Consider the following 26791-nt stretch of genomic DNA (forward strand, 5'->3'; position numbering starts at 1 on the left):
GAAATGTAAAGGGATTCACATAGTAGAAACAATATAGGAAAACAAAAACGCCTCCTCCCCTCAATGCACAAACAATTATTGACATCATAAATATCACAAATAAAAACATAGGAACTCTATCCATCTATCACGCTATCTAAACGCTATCTATCACGGATCCGTGACGAGAAAACACCAGAGGCTTAAAAGGTCAATAAAATACTAAAGTAGAGGAAAAGGAATGTGCTGTAACTAACTAAAATGCATGAATAGATAAATAGATCAAATAAATCAAATTCAGCTAAAAGTGAAACAAATTCTGTCACTCTGTTGTTTGGTTTTCCACAGTTTGTGGACAAAGAGTTTATCAAAGCCTTTTTTTACCTAATAAAAGCTTCCTGCTGCAGCTGGAAGCAAGTTGAATTAAAACACTGAATTTGTGGGTCATAAAACCAAAACAACGAGCTTACAGATGCTAAAAAAGAAAGCCCCTAATGAATTACATTTAGGAATATCATATTGTTAATATGTAAATATTGATTAGTGCAGCTTTGGGACTAGGTGTTGCTTTCGGCCCATTTATTTTCTCTGTACTATTGTCAGCACCGAATAAATAAATATTTAGTGGGTCTAATGTTACTTCACAACAAAATGTTTTTCATTTGTTTAGACGTTTGTCCAACAGGACTGATGGATAATTTGTGTTGAACCTTTTGCCGCAATAGCCCCAATTCCTGCTAATCTATGAATGGGAGTCTGCACCTAAAGTATTGGCGTATTTATGACGACTGGTGTTTTTATGATACAAATCTGTCTGAAATGACCAGAACCAGCTTTTTAACACCTCTTTCTTAAAACCTGGTGATTCCATACAAACCCCCTGATATGTCGAAGAGTCTAACTTTAAGCATCTTTCTATGTGGAACACATTTGGTGGCCGTTGTTCCTCATGAGCCCCTTTTCGTTTTAACGCCCATGGCTGGTCACCTGTTTCGGAGTTCAACTTGGCCTCAGAGAGCGATCAGATGAGCAGGTGTGATTGCTGAACCAAGAGAAAGCGCTCTTTGTACTTCCACAAAGAGGCCAAAATCCATTATGCTCCACATTCTGCTCCAGCTGTGGAGAGTACTCAAAAATATTTCATGTCATTGTCCCCATCAGTGATGAGGAGAAAGTAATGTGTGTGTGTGTGTGTGTGTGTGTGTGGGGGGGGGGTGATGAAGGGTTTGATATTGCAGACATAACACCCCGTCTGTGTATCAATGTGCCAGATAACACCGAGCTAATTATGTCTGAATTATTGAAATGGAAAATTTGTTTTTCACTGCGAGTTATGCTTGTTAGGTTCCTTAATCACTACGACAGCACACCTGTTCCCAGTCAGGTTGACTGACTCCAAAACAGGTTACAGCAAAGCCGCTCAGGACAGACGAGAGATAATGAGAGAGTGAGAACAACTCTGTCTGTTTATTCTAGTTGTTTGCAATCTGTGCCTTTACTGAGGGAATGTGTAAAAAAAAAATAGGAGACAAGTGAGCAGAAAAAAAGATGCATTTAAAGAATAATATTTCCATGTTCACAGATACGCACTTTGATGGCGGACCTGCTTTTTTCTATGAATACTGTGTTGTAATCACAGCGTCTTCAACCAGTCGGCTAGCTAATGTTAAACCACAATATCTAACGTTTTATATACTTTTAGCATCAACATCATGGTTCTGTAAGTTCAATAAATACATTAAAAAAAGATTAGAACTACAATATTTGTGATTTGCAGTGTGGAAAAACTCACTTAAAACTCCACAAATTACATCCCAACTTTGGAGAAAATCCACCGGAAAAGAAAACATTTTTAATTGCAACAACCCCTAAGAAAACCTCTGCAGCTGCTCAGTGAATAAAAGGATGAAATATGTTCCTGAGCTTCCAGATGTTCTGCATACTTCTGCAATTTTTGGCCCATTGAGCATGTGAACTAGTTTCCTTCTAAGTCAAGCCGGTACAAATCATGTACGATGGAGACTCCCACCAGCCAAACCGGCTAAGCTACAAAACAATAATAATAATCAATTAAATGACAAATCTTTTTCCGTTGTTAGTTTAAACTGCTTATGTGCTATTTGAGAACTGACACATGTAACAACGAAATGGAGGGGGCGTGGCTTAGCAATTGGTTAATTTCATAAACTCGACACGTGCAGGCGGGGATTGTGTGAAGTACGCTACATGGATCAAGTCATGTACCGACCAGCTCTGGTAATGCATTACTTTTTTTTCCAGGATTAGACTGTGACTCTTCTGGGTGTTTTATTAAATGGCTGAACTGGTGACAACAGCATCATCGTCTCCCTTTGTGCCCGTGCCAGACAGCCCTGGCTGTTAAAAGTATTGTGGCTCCGTGCCACGGTTGTCTATCACAATGTGCAATTCAGCAGCCGCGTGGCACTCGAGAGACCTGGCACAGCGAGGGTGTTTAAACTGTGGCAGGTGTCTCTTTCCTCAGAAATCTCTTCCTCGGAGGGCTGCAGTGAAAGATAAAGGAAAATATATAATAAAGTCACATTTATTTGCCCCTCTGAAGAGCTTTAACCAGCATTTGATTTTGCTGTGGTGTGAAGTCATGTAACAAAGTCCAATTTATTTGCTCTTTTGGAAGTGTCGGAAAATTGCCTGGAAGGGAGATTTACTGTACAGGTGCCGTCTACAACACAAACTACTAACTACTGAGTGGTCTCTTCTACATGAAGCTCACATGCACTTATTTGCTACTTGAAACAAAACTCTGACCAGTAACGAAAAGCTGATCACTAGAGGTTGGCTCCAAAAAGCCTCCGGCTCCATAGTCTCATAAAATTCTCAGTGAATACATTTTCTCCACTAGTTATTTCTGTCTTCTTAGCTAAAATCTCGCCTTATTACTTTTCTGGCCGTCCATCTGAAAATAATCCCGTCATTAATTAAAAAATAAGCTTCAAACAGTGGTGTTTTTGGGGGGCGTGTCTGTTTGATTGAAAGGCCTGTGGTGCAGTCAGGGTATGGCTATCGATGGGCGGGACTTAATTGGTTTTCAATCAACCACCGCTCGCTCCCCCCCAGCTCGCCCAAATATGGTCACTTCTGGCTCCATACCGATCAGGACTAGCAAGATGGCGCCGGCCAAATTCCGAGCTCGAGGCTTCATAACAGTCGTTCACAAACCAACAGGTGACGCCACTGCTGGTTGCCACTTAAATTCAACTCGTCGACTCTTGGGGCGGCAGCCATAGAAATCAGCAAATACATTGACTATAGAGAATTTTCTTTTATTTAAAAACTATGGTGCACTTGATTTCTTTAAGTCCAGTTGTCCTGTCACTTTTTTTTCCACTTATTTATTCATTAGTCTTTTTGTAGATAAATGACAATACCTGCAGCAGCCCACATCACCATGCACAGCTACTAGCTAGTTCAGTTTGCTTGTTTTCCACCATTTCCCTGCTGCCTCTCTCCTCTTTGCTGTCTGCTGACACCAGCGTGAACAGCAGTGCATCTGGAGCCCGGCCAGCCCAGCAGGCAAAACACCAAGCAGCAGCAAGGAGGGGGAGGTGACAGGGAAAAAGACAGCAATGTGTAGATGAGCGAGCAGTATTAATGACCAGGGGCCTGAAGACAAGGAGGCGGATGAGTCAGTAGTTTGCTCGTGTGATTGTGAATCAGGTAAGAACAGTGAAGTTGGCAAACTGTTTCAAAGACTAGAGTGGAGAAAATTGTGGTCTGAGGCGCGGTTGAATGAGTGTAACCTTGCTTTGGGCGGCTCAGGGGGGATGCATGGATGAATTTTGATGAGATTGTGAAATTTAAAGTGAACTTAAGAGTCCATGAAAGCTTAAGTACGGCGTCCTTGTGTCTGAACAGTGTCTTTGTCAGCAGCCTGGGTCAGTGGCATTGAGTCTGAAAATGCCTTAAGAGTGAATTACCTTGAATATGCCATGATCTCACTCTTTTTTTCATTTTAAAAAGATAAAAAGTATTGTGGAAAATGAAAGAATAGGGCTGGTTATATTCTCAAAACCCAAATAAATTGACCACGCAGGCATCTCCGCTTGGGCATTGAAGAGTGGCTACTGCTCTATCACATACATGCTGATCAAATTTCGCACCGCCAATGTGTCATGCAGGCTATTTATTAATATTTTTTGTATTCTTTAAAAGACTAATTACGCTACTATTACTTCCAATAATAATTCTAAGTCGGAAGAGACGAAGGAGAAACACGTTTCATAATAAAGTAATGTTGTATAAAGTGAAGTGTCTGATCCTCCACAGCCAGACAGGAAACTAGTTCAACAGTTACACAAAACCAAGACATTTTAACACCATGCACTTAGTACCATGCATTTATTTATTATTCACTTACTTTTTCCTTTTAGCCTTCATTTTAAAGATGTTCTTTAAAGTAGAATCAGCCTTGCACTGAGCCTTTATATTTTTTGTGTAATCTTTTTGTTCATAAAACTTTCCGAACATGTCGAATGACTAAATGTTAACAGAAGAAAAAGCTTTTCAATATTTTTATTGTATTGAAAAATATATCACAACCACATGTTTTATATTTGTGACTCATTTCTTCTAGTGATAAAAGAAACGTGCAGAATGCAAATGCAACATGTTTAGGCTCTGTGTATATTTACAGAGAATTTTTCCAACCTATAGATTGTATTTATTCCCTTCCATCTTTTCGTAGGCTTTTAGCAAACTGTGCATGACAAATATTTGGACATGGCTTTGATGCCATTGCAGTCAAACAGAAATAATCACCTTTCACCCTGTTAAAAAGTTGTGTATGAATTGTAAGCAACAGAAAGTCATTTTTCCAAAGTGTGAAAAACACTCAAATCCATTATGCGGAAATAAAACACCTCGACAGCCCTCGACTTTGCCCTTGACTTCAAGCACAGTGCCGCTCTGATTGAGCGTTTTGTTAAACTGTATCACTTGTGTCAAATCTCTGATATCCCTTCGACACACTGACTGTAATTAGTGCCCAGTTTAATCCACGCGAGCGTGGTCCAAAAGCGGCCCTCTCCAACTGTGCTCGCGAAATAAAGGCCAGCACGGATAATCAAATAATAGGTGAATATCAATGAAAGGACCAAATCACTCCAGTCCCCAGCTCCCCTATGCAATTATTCACATTAATTATTGCTAACAGATGACACTAATGACTTTGAGAGAAAGCTGGCCATGACAGCCTTTGCGAACGATCAATGCTAATTTAAATGGGGTCACTATACTTGACACCTTTGGGTCCTTCTGCTTGGAAATGGCCCTGATGCAAACAGCATCTGGGGGATCCCAATGAATGTAGTTTCAGCGGTAATGGACCTCTGGCTTTCTGCACAAGATGCTTCACAAACAAGGAACTCTGTGAACCATGAAATGAAAACATCAAATAGTGTTCTTCAGTAATAGAGAATTCCACCTTAGGCACACCTTTCAGTCTATTTAATGTCCTTCAATTAATTTAATCTAAGTCACTGAGACAAAAACTCAGTTGTCTGAGTCCATCCTTTATGCTGTGTAGTAATCATATTAAAGGATGACATTTTCATCTTTGTAATACATTAGCTTTGTGGCAAGTCAAAGCAAAGAGTGCTTCATGTTAGCAAAGAAGAATATTGAAAAGCAAATTTAAAAAAAAAACAGGATGAAATCCAATGAGAGAATAAAATGAGATTTTAAAACCTAAAAAACAATACATATTAATGAATCAGAAATACAGTTTTAGTGTAGTCTGATTGCAGTAATACATTTCAAGTTGCTTCAAATGTAACGAACAAAATAAAAGTGCAGCTTGAAAACAATAAATTGAAGGCACAAGAAAACCAGAATTTTTTTCATTTATATTAACAATTTAATGAAAGATGGGGGAAAAGGTGTGATGAAAACATCCCGTTTAAAAGTCTGATTAAGTGGACGAGTGCTCAGCTAAACCCCAGCAAGTCTTGCAAAATGGAAAATACTTACTATATTTCAATAAACCAATCATTCAAGAAGCTGGCTCTTCAGAACGGGGAAGTTTACTCCGAAATTAAATATATGTAATTGCAGATTTTCATTTTCATCTTTAATACCAGCATATTGCATTAGCTTCAGACATTTTAGAGCAAAATGCTCCGTAATTTCATGTTTCCACAAGATTCTGTTTTGCCTTCTATTCCACTCAAATATTAAATTAAGAGGACGTCACTTGCGACAAACAGGGTTTCTCTGGTACTGACAGAAAACATACTTTGAAAATATAACCAAAAGACTACAGCCAGTTAAAAATAGTATGAAGGATGATTGGAGTCATGTGGATGTGGAGTTTGGTTCATTTTCTGACCAAAACAAAGGAGCATCATCATTGTCTAACACTCATTAGTCATTGTGAAGTTACTCTTGAAATAAACAGCAGACACCCCAAGAGACACCGAGCTCAGTTAATAGCCTGCCTTCCTGTCAGAGGCAGAGGCATTGTTTTGAAAGTGTCTCATTCACCAGCTCCCACGGTGATCACATTGCACCTGTGAGAAACAGAGAAAGATGAAAACACACCGCGTTTTCAAAACAGGAGCCGTCTAACTAGTGGAGTGGAAAATGTCATTCCATTCCTCAATTAGCCTTTGGATGGAAAGAGATCGTTATGAATCCACCGTATCGATTCTCTGAGATTTGGGACGGAGACAAATGGAAAGCCATGGGGCTTCTTCATAGGTTGTGTATGTTGTTCAGACTGCAAAAAGAATCCATTCAATATAATGTCACGAATTAGGTGGATGAACAAACGTTGAATTCAGTGCTGTGAATGTGAGCCACAATATTACAATATTTTTCGGTGGTGATAAATTAAACTGTATACTCTGGAAATGTATCTTTTTGTCAATGATGATGACTTTTGCACTGATTTCATATCCATTGTATATTCTAAGGTAATTGCTGCTGCATCCATCTGTTTATAGTCTTTTTTTTAATTCCTGTTGATTGATTGCATAATTGATTATTTTCCCAGGACATCCAAAGAAATGGAAAAGCAGGGATCCCTGCAGGACGATGGCCCAGCCTCCTGAGTCTAACGTGCCCACGCAGCAGTGGTAGCGGCAGTGGCAGTGAGCTGTCACTATCCAGCGCTTGTAGTGAATACTCCAGTGGCTCCCACACTTGGGCAGAGGGACGTGGCTTCTCCAAGCAGGTTGGTCTGCTATTCATCTTGTTTGAAGTATGAGGAAACTGTCAAAGCAAATTATGAACACTATTTCAATAATTGCAAATATCTCTTTTAATGCACAGTGCGCCGCAAGGGACAAAAGGATGAGTACGGGTTCAGTATCGAGCAATCATTCAGCACCCATTGAGCAAACAGACCTGGGATGGAAGGAAGGCCACATTATTAAAGGCCTGAAGCGTCTTCAAATGTGCAGCTCCAAAGAAGCATCCCCACTGGCATCTGTACCACACTGCAAAGATTGTATGACCTCCAACGAGGGCATATATTCTTTTGGTGTCAAGTGTGGCCAGCAAGCGACTACAGCCAAGCAAGTTGCCCCAACAAGTAAACCTCTCAAGGCAGAAGCAAGGATTGCCAACCTCGACTCTGATGATGCAGATGATGAATCACCTAAATTGCCAAACATGGAATCCAGTGACCAACCAACCAAAGATATTCTTTGCTCGGAGAAACTGGATGTCACTCGGGATGTTGACAAAAACTTTCAAGAAGACCCCGTGAAACTTTCCGGGGATTCTGGTCTTTTTCCCTCACCTGTCACAGACAACTTCTTGTTTTTGGAGGGCTCCACAGTAAAACCTGGTGTAAGCCCAATTGATAGCCTTACACACCTAGAGGTCATCAACAAGGACTCACTAGAAAAACACAAAGTGTCAGGCGTGAAGTTGAGTGACAGAAACAATAACCAGGAAAGGTCTACTGACCGTAAATCCAGACTTGATTATGTCAAAAGACAACAGGGGAAATTTCCCAACAGGCAAGTGCAGGCAGGGACAAGTGATGTGAGCTCATCTATTCACCATACTGCAACAAGAGCTCTGTGCTGTGTAAATGAAGCCCGGCAGCGCAGCTCTTCAATGGAGGTTTCTCATTGCAGAGACCAGGCTAGTCAAGCTGGCGGAGAAAGCCAGAGATACACAACCTCAGACTCTCCACAAAGAAAACCAAAACCTCAGCTTTGTGACTCTGCAAGGAAGGCTTTCATCCTGCGGAGCAAGAGTGCAGATGGAAGCCAGGACCAACCCAAGCATACACATTCCCCTCTACACCAAAAGCTTATTAAGGGTCACAGGTCCAAAGGGCAGTCGAATGCCAACCCTACAGGGCACAGTGTTCCAAGCAAAAGGACAAACCTCAATAAAACGCATGGTTCAAGCAAGGGCAATCTATCTAAAGTTGAAAAAAATGAGGATACTGCAGTGTCAACGAGTTCTAAGTCTCTTGAGAGTGTGCAACAGCGCTCTCCCTTTGCTTCCCCTGTGAAACATTCAAAGACATTAAAGTCTCCAGGGGTCAATGACTGCTCAAAGAGTCCGACAAAATCGTCTTTGCAAATCACTAGACTTCAATCAGGCAACGACTCTGTGGAAGAGAGCATCTATGACAACTTACCTTGCTCTCCACGAAAGCAACGACGCCAAGAACAGCACTGTGATGTTTCCCGCTCAGAACGAAGGTCTCCATCCCCACCACTGCCCCCGGGTCGAACTACTTCTCTTCTCCTCAGACCCAGTTGTGACAGCTTACCAAGAGATGCAAAGTCTGTAGGCCAGGCTCAAAGCTCAACTACTGGAAGGACAACATCAAGCACCACCGAGACACAATCAAATCAGCTTTCTTCTTTTGTAGAGCCTCAACAATCCAATACGACAAAAGACAATCAACATGCAGCCCCACAATTGGGTGCTGAAGGTAAACCGGTGAAAGATATCCCTGCCAAAATCTACCACACCCATTCATCTAAGATACCATCTATCCCCATTCAAGAATCGCAAGCTTCAGAGTCGGTGCAGTTGTGTAGAACTGCCACATGCTATGTTGAAAATGGTGCTCACCCTATACTGCCAAGTCAGAGCATCTTGCAAAGATCCCAGCAGAGCATTAGTGAGCCAAAACTTTCAGAAGTCTTGCCTCCAGCATATTCTAATGTTTACTACCATGGAATTGCCAATAATCCCCAAACGTCCACCTCAAGAGCTGTAAAAAGGAGTCTTCCTATAAATGCTCGATCTCATGAGGCAATCGCCGGACAGGAAACAAATACCTTCCTCATTTTTGGAAGACAAAACAAAGATGACATGAACTCTAATATGACAAGTGTCCCAACCTTTCAGAATTTTACATGTGATCCCCAGATGATACATGAATGTGGTGCACATGACAAAGCCCGCAGAAAGATCGAAACCCGCTGCAACTCGCTGGATTCTGAGCCCTGTGTTCATCCTGTTCCATCAGACAGCGGCGTGATGTTAGATTGGGGATTTGATGAGGAAGGTTGGCTATTTAAACGGTCTGTGTCTGTGTCTACCAGACCTCCTCTTAAACCAGTAATGGGCATGAATGGGGCCAAGGCTCGTAGTCAGAGCTTTGGTGCTCGCTACATGGATAGACCGAGTTTCAACAGATCTGGAAAGGTCCGCACACAGATCAAAACTCACTCGGGGACCTCCTTGAACTCTCTTGGTGATGTCCTTCCAGGAAGTATGAGCTGCTCCAGTAGCTACCATTGCCCTATGAATCGATCCCTTTTGAACAACTTCTTGATGGAAGAGGGACTGACAGTTCCCCAACAGTTGGGGTCCTCCAGTGAAAGACTTCAAAGTCTGAAACTCCAACGAGAGCAGGCGAGGCGCCTTCAGATCGAACAACAATTTTCAAGCGCATTTGGGGAGCCGGTTTCTGAAGAGCCAGAGAGACAAAGTACAATAACCACAATTGAAGAGAAAGTGATGCTTGGTATTGAGGAGAACTTGCACAAGTCTCAGGAGCAGGAGAGAGTCATTGAGGTGAAGCAAAAGTCTGGCTCAAGTTTAGCAAATTGGTTTGGTTTTCGCAAGAGCAAGCTTCCGGCTCCAAGCAGCAAAAAGACTGACCCACCAAAAGTAAAAGAAGAGAAGAGGGAACAAAAGATAACATCCCTGCTGGGAGGAAAACAGACAAAGTCTGACAAAAAGAGAGACAGAAGAAAAAGTGATGGAAAAGACTGGTAAGAAATTCAGTAAATTAGTAATGAATGTCATCTTTTGACTCTTGTGCTCTTAACATAATAATTATACTTTTGAGATCTTCACTAGCATTCACAGCTTCAGCTTGATAGCATTTATTCATAACTATCCTGTCTCAGATGACATGGGTTAATTTTTTTATTACATGGTCTTAGACACATTTATCAGTCTCCTTCACACTGTTCTGACACATTTCATACAGAAGGATCACAGCCAGGTTCCATAGATAGAAGGGTGATTTACTAGCCGAATCACCCTGGGCATCATGAGTCAATAATGTAGGATCTCAGTTTGTTGTGGTTCGATGACAAATTGTTTTCTTTCAGCTCTGTGGGGAGAAGAGAGTCTCATGATGCAGTGCGGGCATGCATCTCAATGCCCTGCCCGGGCATGTCCCTGAGCGAGATACAAGGACACACTGACATCATCGGGGACCCAAAGGTAAATTAATCATTACCCGGGCATTAATTTGATTGGTTTTAGGTCAGTTTTAGGATTAAAAAATTAAGCCACCTTTTTAAATTTGAAAGAAAAAGTGGAAATAGATAAGAGATGCAATTAAAGAGGACAGAAAACAGTCGTCAGCATCAGTGGGGATGCGTTGCTTTATGTGCCACTACAGCATGAAATACTGGCTAGAAAACCCTCCACAGCTGTTCACTACGAGACAGGATTTCATGACTCTGGAAACTTATCACTGTTACAATTATGTAATCTTTAAAAAGACTGCACTGTAGAAACACACGATTTCCGATGTGAAATAATCCATCAGGAATGTGTGCTTGTGTGATTGGCCAGTGCAGAATCTTTTGGACGATGTTGCATCACACTGGGATTGTCAACTGGTTCATCAACTGTCCTTCAAACCCTCTTACACGCAGTTTCATCATTTCGTCTTTTTAATTTTTTGAGTCCATAACCTTACCATTAAATGCCATTTATTGATCCAAAGATTGTAACAATCTAATAAGAGTGTATTTTTGAACTGTCAGACACACTCCACGTATCCTGTAGTTTATTTGATGATTATTTAAAGTTCAGACCCCGTGAAACTGCACATCAACGTTTTCATCACAGACTGTCTGTAGAAGAGCTAGCCTCCCTCCTCCTACCACCTTAAAGCCTCAAAAGTGTGTCAGGCAGGTCTCGGTACCATGTATCATTCACGATGAAGGGTGTTGCTGGTATGATGTCAGTAGAGAGGACATGAGAGGAAAATAAGTTTGGAAGCAAAAGAAACACGTACTATTCTCATTTTAAAACTCAAGACTGGATTCCACCGGGACCAGCTGCTTTGCGCTCACGTCCACCGGAGCTGACCTCGGCTATTCTAGACAATTCTTGTAATTCTACCAGATTTACTGTAGAGTGTTTGAGAAGCGGCTCTCCACTCTGCTCAAAATTTTTTTACCTAGTCTGTTTTTGAAGCCACGTCGAGCTGCAGAAGCAGATCAGCTGGGCAGGAAGTCAGCCATATGAATGCCAAACTTAATCTGGTCCATTTTCAAAATAAAACACCCTGTGCAGACTCCTGATTGTATGTCATATGTAGGGACATCACCATCTTCCCCCATCGTCAAAGTCAAGTGGGAGAAGAAATGTGTTCTTCTGCTAATAGGCACCTTTTTTAACAACTAAAACAGCCAACCGTATTAACTATAGTCTATAAGTAAGAATAACAACAATAAAGACAAAACATACAAAAAAAGAAACACCATAGCCTACTTCACCATGCTAGAAACACGAAAAAACAAAGACAAATGTCCAAATTGGTCAAATTGATTGGGCCCAACACCTTGGGAGCACACAGGGAATGGTAGCTATGTTATGATAAGAAACCACAGATAAAAGCAGGAACCAGACAATGGCAAAACGTACAAAAGAACATGTTGGTAACTTCTTTTTTTTGTCCTTGAAAAAGATGCAGGTGATGAACCGAAGAGCTGATGGTGAAAATGGATCCACAGTAAAGAGCCCCACCCAGGAGGCTGTAATAGGTCAGATTTTTCTATTCTTGTTTTCTTTCAGTCACTGCAAATAGTATTAGATCCTTCTTGAACATCTTGGTACCTGAAAATCTGTATGAGCTAGCTCAGTAGAAATGTTCGCGGTGTCCTTTACAGCATGATAGCATTAAGGTTTTATTTGTGTTTACCATTTTACAGTTTGCAGACAGAAGTGAAGACAGATATGTGTAAGTCATGAACGTGCTGAATATGCAAGCAGCCAAACAAACATGCAAAATGTTGAATTTTGTCAGTTTGTGCTTTCTCTCTACCATATTTATGTTCATTGTATCTGTTCTACCTCTGCATTTATTTCTTCTGTTGGATGGCACTTTGAATTGGGCAGATGGGAACCATTTCACCACAGTTCTGTTTGCTCTTTGATGGGGATATTGTATGTAGGCCTGGCCACTCATTTTCACTGATTCATGCACTGGAAATCTGCATGCAAAGGCTCACCCAGTTAGGATAAACTAAGGTCACCCATCTGGGGGCCTGATTTTCCTCCTGACCAGGCTTAGTAACGGTAGTTGACCCATGATGAATTTGTTTTAATTGCTATTTTGTGGAGCACATCGCTTGAACCCAAAGACCGCTTCTCTTCCCAGAGGTTTGTTGTCATATGTTAGCAATATTACGGTGGAGTGATATTGAGTTGAGTTTGTTGCTCATCAGGTTTGTTCAGATCAGGGCTGACTGTCCTTGGGTGCCTCTCAGATCAGCTCTAATTATGAAATCACTTCATGGGGAGGTTTCCACCTGTCTGTTTGGGATTCAGTCCAAACTTTTGGACCAGAACGTATTCAGAATACACCAAAACACTCGAGCTCCATTGGGTTTGGTCCGTTGGGCTTCCTGGTCAGTGGCGTTCTGGTGCAAATATAATCTTCCACAGATAAAAGTGTTTAAAAACAAAACATTTAAATTTTGGCTTGAAACTTACTAGCAAGCTCAAACTTGTGGTGATTATCTAGTTAAAAAAAAAAAGAGAAGGTGATACAGAGAGTGGGAAGGTGGAACTAGACAAGAAATAAAACCTTCTTTTCTGCAGCATCTTATTAAACTGTTCACATCACTCAGGTAGAGGACTAGTGACAGACCCTCCTGAGATTTCATTGGCCAGAGTGACACTATCGGCAAAGCGCCGCAAATATCAAGCGTGTTTGATACGGACGGACGCCTGCCCTCAGGGGTTAATCACCTCATTAAAATTTCAGCACAGCACCAGCTAAGCACGACCGTCCAAGCCACTACTGAGTGAATTAACTTTGCCTTCAGCTGTGAGCTGAATTATGCTTCCAGACTTGGCACAAACATGTTGGGTCTGATGTAGCGTTGACAGAGCAGTTTTCAACTGGATGCATTAAAGTAAGGGGAGACAAACAAAAATATGCAGAGCACAACCAAAATTAAAACAATGTTGGCAGTTTTACATTTTACTGAGAAGCTGCATTGTCTTGGCTGTGCATTACAAGTCTCCAGTATGCTATTATTTCCTAAAGGCCAACTAGAACTAAACTAAACTAAAAAAAAATAGAACTCCATGTTCCTATCACATTTACAGGATACTCTCCTTTGTCATGTCTCCTTTGAGAAACTATTCCAAAATGGGAGAAATTTAAAAAAACATGTTGGCTACCTGATAACCTGTCCAAATACCACTCGAGCTCCACACACAGAATGATTTTGCTTACAGCCAATCAAATAATGCCACCACTGCTAGCAGTATGCAACAGCATTTCCACACAGGAGGCTTGGCGTTAGCACCACGTTAGCAGAGCAGCAGCTTCAGTGCTCTCCGTGTCGACACAGGATGTTTTCAGGCACAGTATTGAGGTTTTCATCATCAAATTAGCAGTGCTCAGAGCCAAGGACTCAATAAGTGTAAATTATGCATTTAAAGCTGAGGAAAAATAGATCTGAAGCATACAAATATGCTGCGGTTTACATGTGTAGAACCACTGTTATTGTTTACGAAATGTACCTTTCGTTAAGAGGACCATTTCTGTTGTGTCTCTTGCAGATCTTTTTTTTATTTTCTGTCTTGTAGCACTAATGTTAAGATTTAGTTTGAAAATCATTTTGTCAGTGATTTTTTTTTTTTGGATCACGCCAAAGCTTGTAATGCACCAGTTAGAGGATACCGTATCAGTGTCATGTTTTGCCTTGGCTTGAAAAGTATATGCACGTATGACCAGGGCTGAAGACGGAGGTCATTTGTACAAAGTACAAAGTACAAAGTCCATGTAGGGAAGTAGATTGAGGGTGGTTGAATGGAGCAAACACAGGACTGTTATAAGAAAGTTTGAGTGCAAGACAAAGTGGTGTTGATTTTTTTATTTTTTTAATATCTTCCTACCACTTACCACATACTTTTAGTGCTTGACTCTAACCATGTGGTTTTGTGGGATTTCTTTTCAAAATCTAAACACGTGCTTTTTTACGCCCTAAGTGAGGCAAAATGTGTCACTGACACAGGATACTGTTGTGGACTGATGGGTGTATTGCAAGTTTTGGCTTAATATCAGGTTAGGTTTTATTTTCAAATTAAAAAAATAGGGGGATTTGTCATTTTAATGGACTGATGTGTTTGTTTGTTTTTACCAAAGAACACAGATGAAAGCTTAACCTGTAACATATTTTGTCCCATTTTACTCTGCTGTCTTGACAGACTTTGTGCATTTCTTGATGTCTGTGCAGCTCAGCATATAGGTTTTTAGTTTGGTTACCTCTTAAACTCCTGGATGACATGTAAGATTTTGCTTTAGTTTTCAAATGTTTTCAATTGAGAGATGTAGACTGCGGTTCAGTATTGTGACCTGTTAAACTTAACACGGATTAACACATTATTCTCATTCATAAGCTATCATATTTTAAAACACTAAAATCAGAAGATCATTTCTGCCGTGTTGCCTGACCTCAAGCAGTTACTGACTGAGCTTGGTACATTGGAGAGAGAGTGTGAGGAGGACAACAACCTCACCGTCCATGTTCAGGGCTTATAGAAGCCAATCAATTGTCAGCCTCTGTCTTTCCAGGAAGGACTGTCACAGCGGTACTTGTTAACCTACAACTTAAGACCAAACTAATCAATAAAATCTCTGTCCTACGTCTCCTCTATTCAGTTATTTGTTCTTGTTTACAACAGTTCAGGTGTCGAGTTGAGTCAGCCATTGGCACTTAAAGCTGTTTTTCAATACAAGGATGTTTGTGAAGTTATGACTCAAAAAAGGATTTTACAAACTAGTGAGATGTTTTCATTGCTTGTAATTGCTGGCAATAAACATCTTAAATTCTAATAATATAATGTGTTTTCCTCTTTGTCCATGTTTCCCTGTTTGTTTGTTTTTTTTTAGCTTAGCATTGCTTGTAATGTGACCGTTTGGCAGTTAATCTGAGCATCTTAAAATCCAATTAACAAAAAAAAAAAAGTAAAGAAACTGAGCTCGTTGGAAACCAAGAGTAGAGCTGTAAAGCCTCTCTTAATTAATAAAGCGGGGAGCAGCTGTTGCCTGAGCTGCGCCATGTGATCGCCTACAGGTTCCTGCTACAGGCTACACAGTAAAACACGAGCCGGCACGACAACATCTTCAAGAATTATTATCTTATTTTGAGTTTTTGCACACTCGATGGATGACAGATACATCTTATTTTCTGGATTCCTACTGTAGTGGAAGATTGGTTTTAAAAAACTGTTGATTTTCTGAGTGAAAATGTGGCTTAACAGTAATTTAAATGATAAAAATCCAACTTATTTAAACTGTACAAAGGTTAAACATCAGTTTTTATTGCAGAAACTGATTTCTGAAGGCCCGGTCAGATTCTTTACCCTTAAATTTTAAGAAGTAACAACATCAACATGACTGTATATTGTGAATAAAAATACACACATTAGTGGTGTATTTGGATTTCATGTCATGTGCCATACATGCATTTCATATTCAATATGTGACCAATGCATGCTAATAGTCACACCCATTTAACAGCATCTGTAAAACAAAGCAGTGGTTCAAGTGGGCTTGATGTGCTCTCTGTAGGAGCGCTATGATGTAATTAGCACTAATATGTAATTGGATTGTACCAAACAACCGTTTTTTTGACTGAGGAAGCCAAGTAACAGTGAAAGAGTGGAAATCAAAGAGCAGAGTAACCATCTGTTGCACGTCTGCTTTAAAAGTACCAAAACACCAGTATGAGCTCCTCAAAGGAGTGAGGATGATGTGGCAGGAATAACAAGGAGACGTGAGGGAAACGACTGAGAAGATCCATTTTTATTGATTGATAAAACTGCCCTCATCGGACAGTAAAGCCTCAGTTATCATTTCTAGTACTTAATGATAAAGATTTCATTCTCCGAATGAAATGGCTTTACAGAGATTTTCCTCAGAGACACAGTTAGTTACAGTACAGGATAAATGATGAACAACGGGCCGGTCAATAATTATATTAATGTACAGTACGTATATCTTAAAGGTTACTTTAGCACCACTTCAACCATGGTTGTCCTGTTTCATTCCTGTTGTGCACCCTTTCTCTCCCGCTACCCTGAGCCACTTCAGCTGTTCTCCTTGTGCCGCAGGCTCCGGCTGCAAGATGCGAACGTTGGACAGTGGAATCGGGACCATCCCCCTTCCTGAATCCTGTTCCTTCTTCTCCTCCATCCTGCACTTCCTCCCCAAATCCTCATCAACCCCAGAACAGTCCCTCAGTCCTCCCAGTGTCCCCGGTTCCTCCAGCGAGGAAGTGTCTCCTTCCCCTTTGCCCCGGTGGAGGATACCCTCCAGCTTTAAGGACAGCAGCCATGCGGGGGTGCCAAACTCCCTGTCCGACTCCTCCATGACCCATATCCAGTCAGTGCCTTTCCCCACTGTGGCCTTCCTCCAGCCCATCCAACCCCCGTCTGAACCCATTATGACCTCTGCCAGTGTGTGTGATACCCAGAGCAGGCTACCCAGGCCACCACCAGGTACAGTAAAGCCACAAAAGTTGCAGCTATGACCTTTGGACTGCAGCCGTAAAGATATTTCCTCTTAATAATGTGGACTCATAAAGCCTTAATGCAAGAATACTTTTGTACTCATTTACTAAATCTTTCTTACTCTTCTGGGAGGTTTGCTATTTCACCAAACTTTGCAAAACTTTTTGAATATTGCTCATTTCATCTTCAACTTCACAATTAGCGTAATCAAATTGTCAATTAAGGCTGTTCCATTTGTGACCACGTTTCACAAAGTCACCAGAGTATAAAATAAAAAGTCACTCCGAGGAGCCTCACGTCCTGTTGTCAGAAAATTAGAACAACAAATTTACCAGCGTCAGTAGTCAAATGAGTGCACCTGAAAAAAAAATCTGAAATTATGAATGTGTGCCAAAGCTAAGCGGTCTGTGACTTGGATAAGAATTGTTTTGGCATGAGGCCCAGTGTGAAGAGCATTTTAATGTGGTGTCTTGTAGCGATACATGTAGCTCAGTACTTTCTGTGGCCACAGTAGTCGGCTGTGTCGCTGTGGTTGGAAAGGAATCTGCATCATTGACTGCAAACGGTCTGAATTATGTGCTTAAATAGATATGTGATACAATGTAGTAGGACTGGTACCAAATTTCAATGCACGTGGCATTGACAGAAGTTATTATCTAGTATCAAAAAATACCTCGACATTCGCTTCTAAATTTCGATGGCCAGGCTACGTCCATACAAAGACGTTCTTATTTTTAAAAACTTTAACTTTGTGTACGCAGAAGCAAATCTTATCACGGCCAGTGAGCTCCACCATTTACTACAACTAACTTCTACTGAGGCAGTCCGGCCTCATAGATAAACTTACTCGGTTTCAATTTAAATAAATCCTACATTAGAACGCCTTATTTCACTGTTTTTAAACTCATTTGTGTCCAAATATCTGTCTGACCTAAGCTACAGTAAATTTAGGCTTCTCTGTGTGCAGACGGCTAGCTCGCATCTACTGATAGCACGTGAGGCATTTAGGGACCATCAGAAAATCTTAGGCACTAGCGACAACATGCACGTGAGGCATTTAGGGGGAATCTGTTAATTGTACTTACAGAAAACCACCTGGGTTACACTCTCCCCCTCTAAACTGCATGAAAACTAAAGATTTAAATTTTGCTAAAATAGATTTAATTAAATCTGCTTCGAAAAAAGGTATCATTCAGGAACCAGTACCAAAATTTGGAAGTACCTTGGTTTTGTTGTGATATTTTCATCCAAAGCAAGGGTAGATCTGCTATTTTTAAAACAGCAACAAAAGAAAACCTTGTTTTTTCATACTATATATCAAAATCAATCCTAAATTTGAACTTCATTTTCGATTTAAGCCAACTTTTTGACAACAAAGATTTCGCTGGATAAGCTGCCATAAAGAAAGGGCTTCGTTCATGACATTTATCACAAATTTTCGTAACAGAAGACATCTAATGTAATTCTTACTGAGGTAATTAACTATTCATTAACCACTGTGAGATGCACTTATCACGTTGTCACCCGAGGAAATGCATTTCCTGAGGATCCACCCGTGTTTATTCACACGTGCTTTTCACAAGAGCTCCGCTGAAATTGAAGAAACAAAAATTAATATATAACTATAATAGACGACTGAAAGCAGTAGGGATCGTTGTGTGTCATTACAACAGCCTGAGTTTCTATCCCTGCGCTGATGGCTCTCATGTACGCGGCCTGCTCGGTATGCTAATCACGCAACAGGTGCCGCAGAGAGACACTCGTGTCCTTGATTTCAGACAGAAGCAGAATAGCATTTCTCAGTCAAGTTTTGACGACTGAAATGACAGCTGCTGTTGGTGAACACTTACCAGCTGCAGCTTGCAACCTAATTGTACGAGCTCATGTTAATGACAGCAGCAGGAGTTGATTTACAATACAATCTCTGGAAAATTCAACAATGTTTTGAGGTCATTTACAAAAAGAAGAAAACTTTTGTGTCAAGGAAAAACACATCCTGGAAATGAAGCCCTCTTTTTCGATCCTCAGTGCCACCTTGTCCCTTCTCTTGGTAAAAATCCCGATTTAAATGTTTGTCTCGGAGGCCCATCACAAACAGTCAGTACCTTCCTTTTGGCTGTTTTATTTAAGCATCCTCTGTCACTCCTTATTTAAAAAACTTAACTCTGTCTTCGTTTGCACTGTTTCACTGGTGAGGTGGCTGTCAGACCTGCAGCTCTGTCATCGTTCAAGACGTCAGCTGCAGCTCTTTTAGTGTCACATAGGTCTGCTGCCGCTTTGAATTCAAAGTGATAATCTTGCTGTCTTTCAAGATGTCAAATGTCAGCATGCGAGTGTCGCGCGGTTCTCCGAACTCTACATGAATCCTCTTCTTGGCGGGAGAGAGAAACCAATGTGATTGCAGAGAAAACCCCTGAGCCGAGTTTCGATTTTAACTTTTTCCAGGTGGAATGGAACCAAAGAAGTTGACCTACGTCAAGTCGAAAACACGAACCACTCCCAGCCAACAGAAAGAACAGACGAGGCTTCAGCTTGCCAACTGTAAGACGCCATGGAACACATTTATTTTAGTGACACAATCGGTGAAACTTGGGCTGGAAACCGGGTTCAGTCTCTATCAACGACAGTTTATTTTTTTTCGGCGTTAACATGTTTTTGGGCAGATACTTAAGTGTTACACACGAGTGTCTTCCATACGATGCTAAGAAAATAACTTCAATTATTTTTATATTATCTATTTGGAAAGTCAGATACCCAACTCACCTACAGAAGTCCTGATTAAATTAATTTACAAAAGTGTTGTTAAGCTGTTCAAACACGTGCATTTTATATATGTGGGGCAAAAAGTTGTGAGACTGCTCCTGTTGTGCACGAACAGAACGCAGCGCAGTGATGCACACGGAGCAGTATCTTTCGTGAGTAACTATTCTAAGTTGCATTACTTAATCGACGGCGCTCGAGTTACTCACGCTTTTGTGAGCAGCGGTATGTTTGCATTTGCAATTTCGCCATGTGGCCTACCTAAAACTTGAGCAGAGAGCCAACATTAAATTTTGTTTAAAAATTTTGGGGAACAGAAAGAAGTCAAAATGAGCCAAATCCCGTAAGAAGAGGGGTCGGGGAGCTACGATTGTGTTGTTCCGGGGTAGAAACTTCAGCAGTTTCATGTTGTAGAACCTAATTGCCATCGCACCACAGTTCACACCATTTGCGACGACTTCTCAGAAGGTCCCAGTAGAACTCGGTGTTGACAGTCTGACTCTGGGGCACGAATTCACGGTGTACAACCCCGCACTTCGCCCGGCCTACAGCTTCATTGCCGAAGGAGTTCTGAAGCATTTCAAGGATGTCCATTGCAGATTTCCAGAATTTGACACCCCATTTTGTGTGCGCTCGCTGCTCAAGCGCATGGTGAATTTGTGAATGCGCAAAGTAGTCACAAGAACTCATGTAGCACAGGTGCTGATGTTGATCAAGCAACGTAACTCATGAAAGTTGTTGATTCTTCCTCCTCCTCCGTGTAAATTGCTGTTCTGTGCCCCGTTCGTGTGCAACAGCACGCTGAATCTTGTATAAATTCATTTAGAGCTGCAGTCTCGTACAATTCTCCAAAATACTGTTTAAATTCACATGACAAAATGAGAACTCATTGGATTTTACAGTTTTGCTCTAAAAATACACACTAGATGTCTTTTGTGCACTGAAGAGTTAAAATGGCTGGTGTGAGAAAAGCTTTTCAGCAGCTAAACTTTTTATTCCCTGAGATAAATGTGGAATCTGTTTCCAGGAGCCTTGTCAGATCAGACCTGTTCATATTTTGCCTTTCAACACTGTCTCTGTGGCTGATAGCTCTGAAGATTAAACAAAGTGCATTGACTTCAATTTTTCACATTGTAAAAAACAACAACAACAACTTTATTTTGCTTTAAATCTACACTTTGCCATTTCCATCTCCATTGAGCAGAGAGCAAGCTTAATGGTGGCAACGAAACACATGACTGAAACAAGTTTCCCAAACATCATTAGCATCTTACTACAGTACATTAACGCTGGCATTGTACAACGTGTCGTTAACGCCCACGGGTTAAAAAACTATCCACAGGTTATGAGCCATCACAACACACACAAAATGCACACAGTATAGTATAGTATTCATGCAGGTACCACACACATTATATGAATCACGCCTGGTGACAGTTCTGGTTACACAGCTGACTTGTGTGGGAAAGTGATGTAATTTTACATCTCCTGCTATATCATCTTCTGATGCAATCATATCATCAATTGTCCTCCTATTTGCATTTAAACAACAATCCCTCCCAGAACTGAACTGATGCATGTTATAATACTGTAATTTAAGGTGCTCAGCAATCAGTGGAGAACTGCTGACCTTCCATTGTATAAAACTGGTTTTGTATGTGCATATAAGCACACTTATTAATATTGAAAAATATTCAGCATCCGTTAACTGAAGATGGCCAGTCTGTAAGATGATTTATTACAGTGTGCTCTACTTTTCTTTAAATGGTGCTTCGTTTTAAATGTTGTTTGTGTGCCGCGGGATCTCACTCCACTCTAAATCTTCCATTTCAGAGTTTCTGGAGAGGAACGAGTGGACCTAAAAGCGAGGAATCGAGCAATCAGTTGGAATTATCGCTCTGCCACACATCCCACAGTTTGGACACTGTGTATCAGGGTGAAACACTCAGACCTGGACAACAAGTGAGCTTGGCAGTGTCGGCTACCACCTGTGCTCAGCGTGGTGTTCAGATATTGAGCAGCCTTTCAGGTGTAGTTACAAACCCTCTGGCAGCCATTCTGGAGGTCTGCACCTCGTGGGCATCAGCTGTGAGCAGCTGACTGAATCTCTGAACGTTCAACTCTGCTGTCTCCCCACACAAACTGACGCGGTTCATTTCTCCACTGGGTTTTTCTCCACGGTTTTACAAAACACATAAGTGTTTTATTCAATTTAGAAAGCTACTGTAGCATTGATTAGCTACCTTTACATATATCTGAGTTGCACTTGAGCCAGCGTACGTGGGTCAACTTAAAGCCAATATTAGGCTGTGTCTCTATCTGCGTACTTTAGTACTTACACTTGCTATTTTGAATGCGTGAGTGCGTTTACACCAAGCAGAAACCTCCAGGCCTGAAAAATGACGCCAGTGCTTAAGTGCCGAAAAACGCAGTTCCTTGAGTGGCCACGAGGCACCAAAAGCGTCTCAATCCCGACAGACCCCCACGTTAAAATACCCAACTTTAACGCAGAAATAAATGTGTTTACATCCTGGTTAAAAAAAAAAAAATTCTATTCTCTATAGCTAATTTCCACATCCAATTGGATTGATTTAAATTGTGTCTAAGTCTTACAGTTATGCATAAGCACATGGCGGCTTTGAGTGACAGTTAGCAAGCTGCCTACAGGTGTTAGCAACCCCCATATAGACCCCATATCACCATAGCTAATTTCCCCGTTCTCAACAACTGTAGTTGTGAGCCACCCAGGACTGTAGGAGGTGTTTCGGACGCTATGTCCAATTTTTTTACACAGTGTAAAACTAAACTAACAAGAAGGAGTGACTTAAGTTAGGAAAACCAGAATTTCATGAGAGAAGTTGAACAGGAGTCAATGGAGCAGGAGGCATTTTGGAGCCAACCTCTTGTGGCACTCAATGGTATTGAAGCTTAAGGCACTTCAGCATCGGTCTCATTTTTCAGACCCTGAAGCTGCGTCCATTTTTATATACAGTCTATGGTCCACACTATAGCACAACATGAGTACCAGGATGTTGTGCTTCTAACGGACAAATAATTGTTAATGAAACACTGGACACTTCTCATCCTTCAGTAGTCACCATTTGGTTATGTAGCTGAAAAGGAGGGACCTAACCTGTTTACAAATGGTCAAGGAAGATGCAGGTGTCGCGATGAACACATTGCAATGTTCACATAAATTCACAGTGTAGACGTCTACACAAAAGTGTTTGTTTTTCAGTATGTACTATACTGCTAACCATCAGTATGTTAATTATGTGCGGGACACAGGGGCAACAAAAACACGGCAAATATATCAAGTCTTAATTGCTTTCAAATGTTACGTTCATTTCCGGTAAGTGCGCAACAGACAAGTTTGATTTAAGACAACAATATCCGTCGAAATTCACGTACTATGCAAGTGCACTAACATATAGTATACCACGTGTAATAAATGTACTAACGTGTATTGAGACACAGCCTTTTGTGACCGGCAGAGGTATTTCAACATAGCTACGAAGGCAAGCTGAACTTGTTACGCTATCAGAATCTAATGTGTGGAGAGCAGAACAGGAAGAGACGAATTCATACCTTACATAGTTTATATAACTCAACTTAATAGACGTACTGTTACTTAAACAGTATGTAACTTATTATTTTTTGCAACCATGTCACCTACGAATTGTTGCCATACAACTAATTTGTTTGTCTAATATGTTTTATCAGCCAAATGACAAAACTTTTCATTTTTCCGAATACGTATGAAAATTGCAACAGTTTCTTACAATGACCTCTACTGGCAGCTAAAGGGAAGTTCTGCACAAGCAAAGTAAAGCAATTAGTTATGAATACGTAAACATGCCGTTCCGCTAGTTGAAGTAGATCCGTATTAGTTTAGTAGGCAAGATTGAGATGAAACGTTGGTTAAAAATCAGCACTTGACTTGAAAACATGACACGGGACACGCTGGTCTGCATTTTAAGTATAAGAATATGACAGTTTTTCCTGCATTGGAATTACATGTCGACACTAACAGTGCACTTTGTAGTTTTTAGAAGACGTTTATATGATTAAAAGATGTACTTCTAAATGTTGAGCGTTAACATTTGAAGAATGCAAATAAGTTACAGTATATACGGGATTGTCAATATTTTATGGAGTTACTGTGAATGTTGGTTAAAATGTATCTCATAACCTTCACACAGACACGCTACATCTGGTTTTATAGTTTGATGGTTAAAGCTTCATCTAATAATTTTTGCCTATTTTCAAATACAGACATGGTCATAGTAATATTTAAGTCTCCATGTTTACAAAACTGATTCAAATATTTACTCTCATTTGACCTCTTTTTTGGTCTCCACCACCTCTTACAAAATAGCTTAAGGTCTTAAGCATTCTATATGAAGCAGGCAAAGGACCGAGTCTGTCACGTCACACAGGCTTACGATTCCACTTTTGTATCAAAATTATACACATATAGGCTATTGATATACTGAGATAACTTTTAACAAGCACAACCAGTTCACCACCAGACCTCCATAATGGCACCAGCTGTGGTCACTACTGGAGACACATGCAAGACTCCTGCAGAATGAAAGTTATGTAGCCGCATGTGTGAACATTGAAAAAAATGTTTATGCAAAGATCTTATTCTGCTCCGATGCATAATGAGGACCCGAAGCTGGAACGCACGTCAGTAATATATTTTTGAGCTAAACATCAGATGGACCTTCATAAATGTGGAGAAGACAAACTCTGAATTGCATCCTGAGAATATATCTTATGTACAGCGCTAACTACTGATTGCCATTCATGAGCTCTATACCTGACTGAGTAATGTGATTCTTTAAAGTGTGCACTAACTTGTTGGAAACTTCTTTTTAAAATTATTATTATTATGATTATTATTGTCACAGTGTTAATAGGCATGCAACCACCCTCTGGCTTACTCTAACCACAGGAACGCATTAAATATATCCTCATATGAAGAGTTTTATTACAAGAAAAGAGCATACCGATGTGTTAATCTTGTTAGATATGTATCAATTATTATAATCTGCCACTGGTTTTGTCCGAAACAGTGCGCGTCTCATTTTGAAATGAAACTCTTCACGTGCGTTATCTTCTGCGTGTTTCCACAGTTATGACATCAAGACAAAGCAGCGAGTTTTGCATGTAACCTTAGTTATAAAGCACCTAGTAGAGGCGCATATAGTGGACATATTGTTGTGCTAGCTCAGGGAAAATACCATTCATTGTCTCTGATAGATGCTGTGGATTTAATCATTTTGATACGTGCGACCATTTCATTAACACACCAGACTTCAGTGGGATGGTTTAAGTTAAGAGTAGCTGGATATTTTCCTCCTGTCTGTTCTTGTCTGTACATTTAGCTGTATGATATCTCACCACGGTTTGCTCAGTCTCTCTCTTTCTCTCTCTATTATGTACACTGTGTCTTTTATATTACTGTTCTTGGTGTTACGAATGCATCACGACATAGTTGACAGTTTTAGCTGCTTTGCAATGTCACGCCCCCCTCCTCCCCCCACACACACACACACACACCATTGTCCGCTTTTCATGTGTACATATCTGCCAAAATGCATATTTGCCAAAACACTGTTCTGAGCTTATCACATATAACAGAAAAATGAATGCAACTAAATCTACATATCAGACTTGTCATGGTGACTAATAGCCATATTCCTTTGAGACACTACAGACAGTTTACAGCTTCACATCATGTAACGTTGCACAATATCATTAGTCATCTTACTGTATTTACCTCTTCTGTCAATCGCTCACTTGCTACATGTATACATTGAAGGTAATATTTGTAACAATGGCGCCAATAGCAACACACGTGTGTAATAACTGAAATGTGTAGCGTGCGCAGGTGAGACGAGGTGTTAATGGATCAGGGAACAGATCGGCTGTCCTGATACGGGTAGACGGAGCGTGGCGTCTGTGTTTTTACATCGGCTCACATAACGAAGAGCTCACAAGAGTGTTGTATTTTTCTAACATTTACTCTTAATGCCCTGTATTTGTACTCAGCACTGATGAGTGTAATTTACCATTTATTGCACATATTGTCACTATTACAGTTATTCTCCTACTAAATGTTCTTCTTTTTTTTTTTCAGAACCCAATAATAACAGTGATGTTCTTGTGTGACAGTCACCTTAGCAGTACAAACTAAGAATTGTATATTACTGATATTCTTTGTTTTATGTCAAAGAAGAAGGAAAAAATAAACTATTTCAGTACTTACGAACATTAAGGAGGTTTGTCATGTTTTCAGTTTGTCTTGTTTTCGGTCCAGGTGTGATTTTAAACAGTGGAGACATGAGCTCGACGTGAGCAGCGGAGTTCTTCTCTGACTGTTTGACAGCATCAACATTTTAACTTTTTTTTTTTTTTTTTTTAGATTAAATTTAAAGTTAACAGTTGAGTACAACCTGTCACGGGCACTGAACCAAGTCGGCTCAAACTGGAAGAAAACTCCTGCTGGGCAACCAAACAGTGTGGACAGAGGAAAACTACAAACTCGAATGAAGAACATTATTTCTTAAATTCGAATTTCATGTCTTTTGAAAATCGCACAGTGAGGCCAATGAAGCACATATATTTGTGTGTGGTCTTTAGACTCCATACAGTACATAAACAAAATTCGATTTACATTAGGTACTTCATTTGTGCCTGTGTTCAACCTTAAAGAAACAGTTTAAAGAAAATATGGCCACAGTATTTGTTGTTGAGATTTAAATGAACATTGATTATACTATCATATCTGTCCAGTAAACATGAAGCC

At 40.5% G+C, this 26791-nt stretch overlaps 1 protein-coding gene across 3 annotated transcripts in view; it reads left to right on the plus strand.

Moving 5' to 3' along the window:
- The window catches only part of LOC138621027 (nck-associated protein 5-like), a 71076-nt gene extending 44822 nt beyond the window's left edge, over positions 1-26254 (plus strand). The window contains exons 8-14 of one of the 3 annotated variants that reach the window (XM_069698757.1): positions 7010-7189; positions 7288-10211; positions 10557-10671; positions 12152-12227; positions 16816-17202; positions 19660-19755; positions 21808-26254. In XM_069698757.1, the coding sequence (XP_069554858.1) occupies positions 7010-7189; positions 7288-10211; positions 10557-10671; positions 12152-12227; positions 16816-17202; positions 19660-19755; positions 21808-21809 (3780 nt within the window). In that variant the 3' untranslated portion in view covers positions 21810-26254. Of the gene's footprint in view, positions 1-7009; positions 7190-7287; positions 10212-10556; positions 10672-12151; positions 12228-12395; positions 12425-16815; positions 17203-19659; positions 19756-21807 lie in introns of those variants that run through there. The other 2 variants (XM_069698758.1, XM_069698759.1) reach the window with 2 other exon arrangements.
- The last annotated feature ends 537 nt before the right edge of the window (positions 26255-26791 follow it).

This window comes from Brachyistius frenatus, unplaced genomic scaffold (assembly GCF_029030835.1).
Source record: "Brachyistius frenatus isolate BFR_SWC_R1_liver_20210118 unplaced genomic scaffold, ASM2903083v1 Contig_28, whole genome shotgun sequence".
In the NCBI taxonomy this organism is placed as follows: Eukaryota; Metazoa; Chordata; class Actinopteri; family Embiotocidae; genus Brachyistius; species Brachyistius frenatus.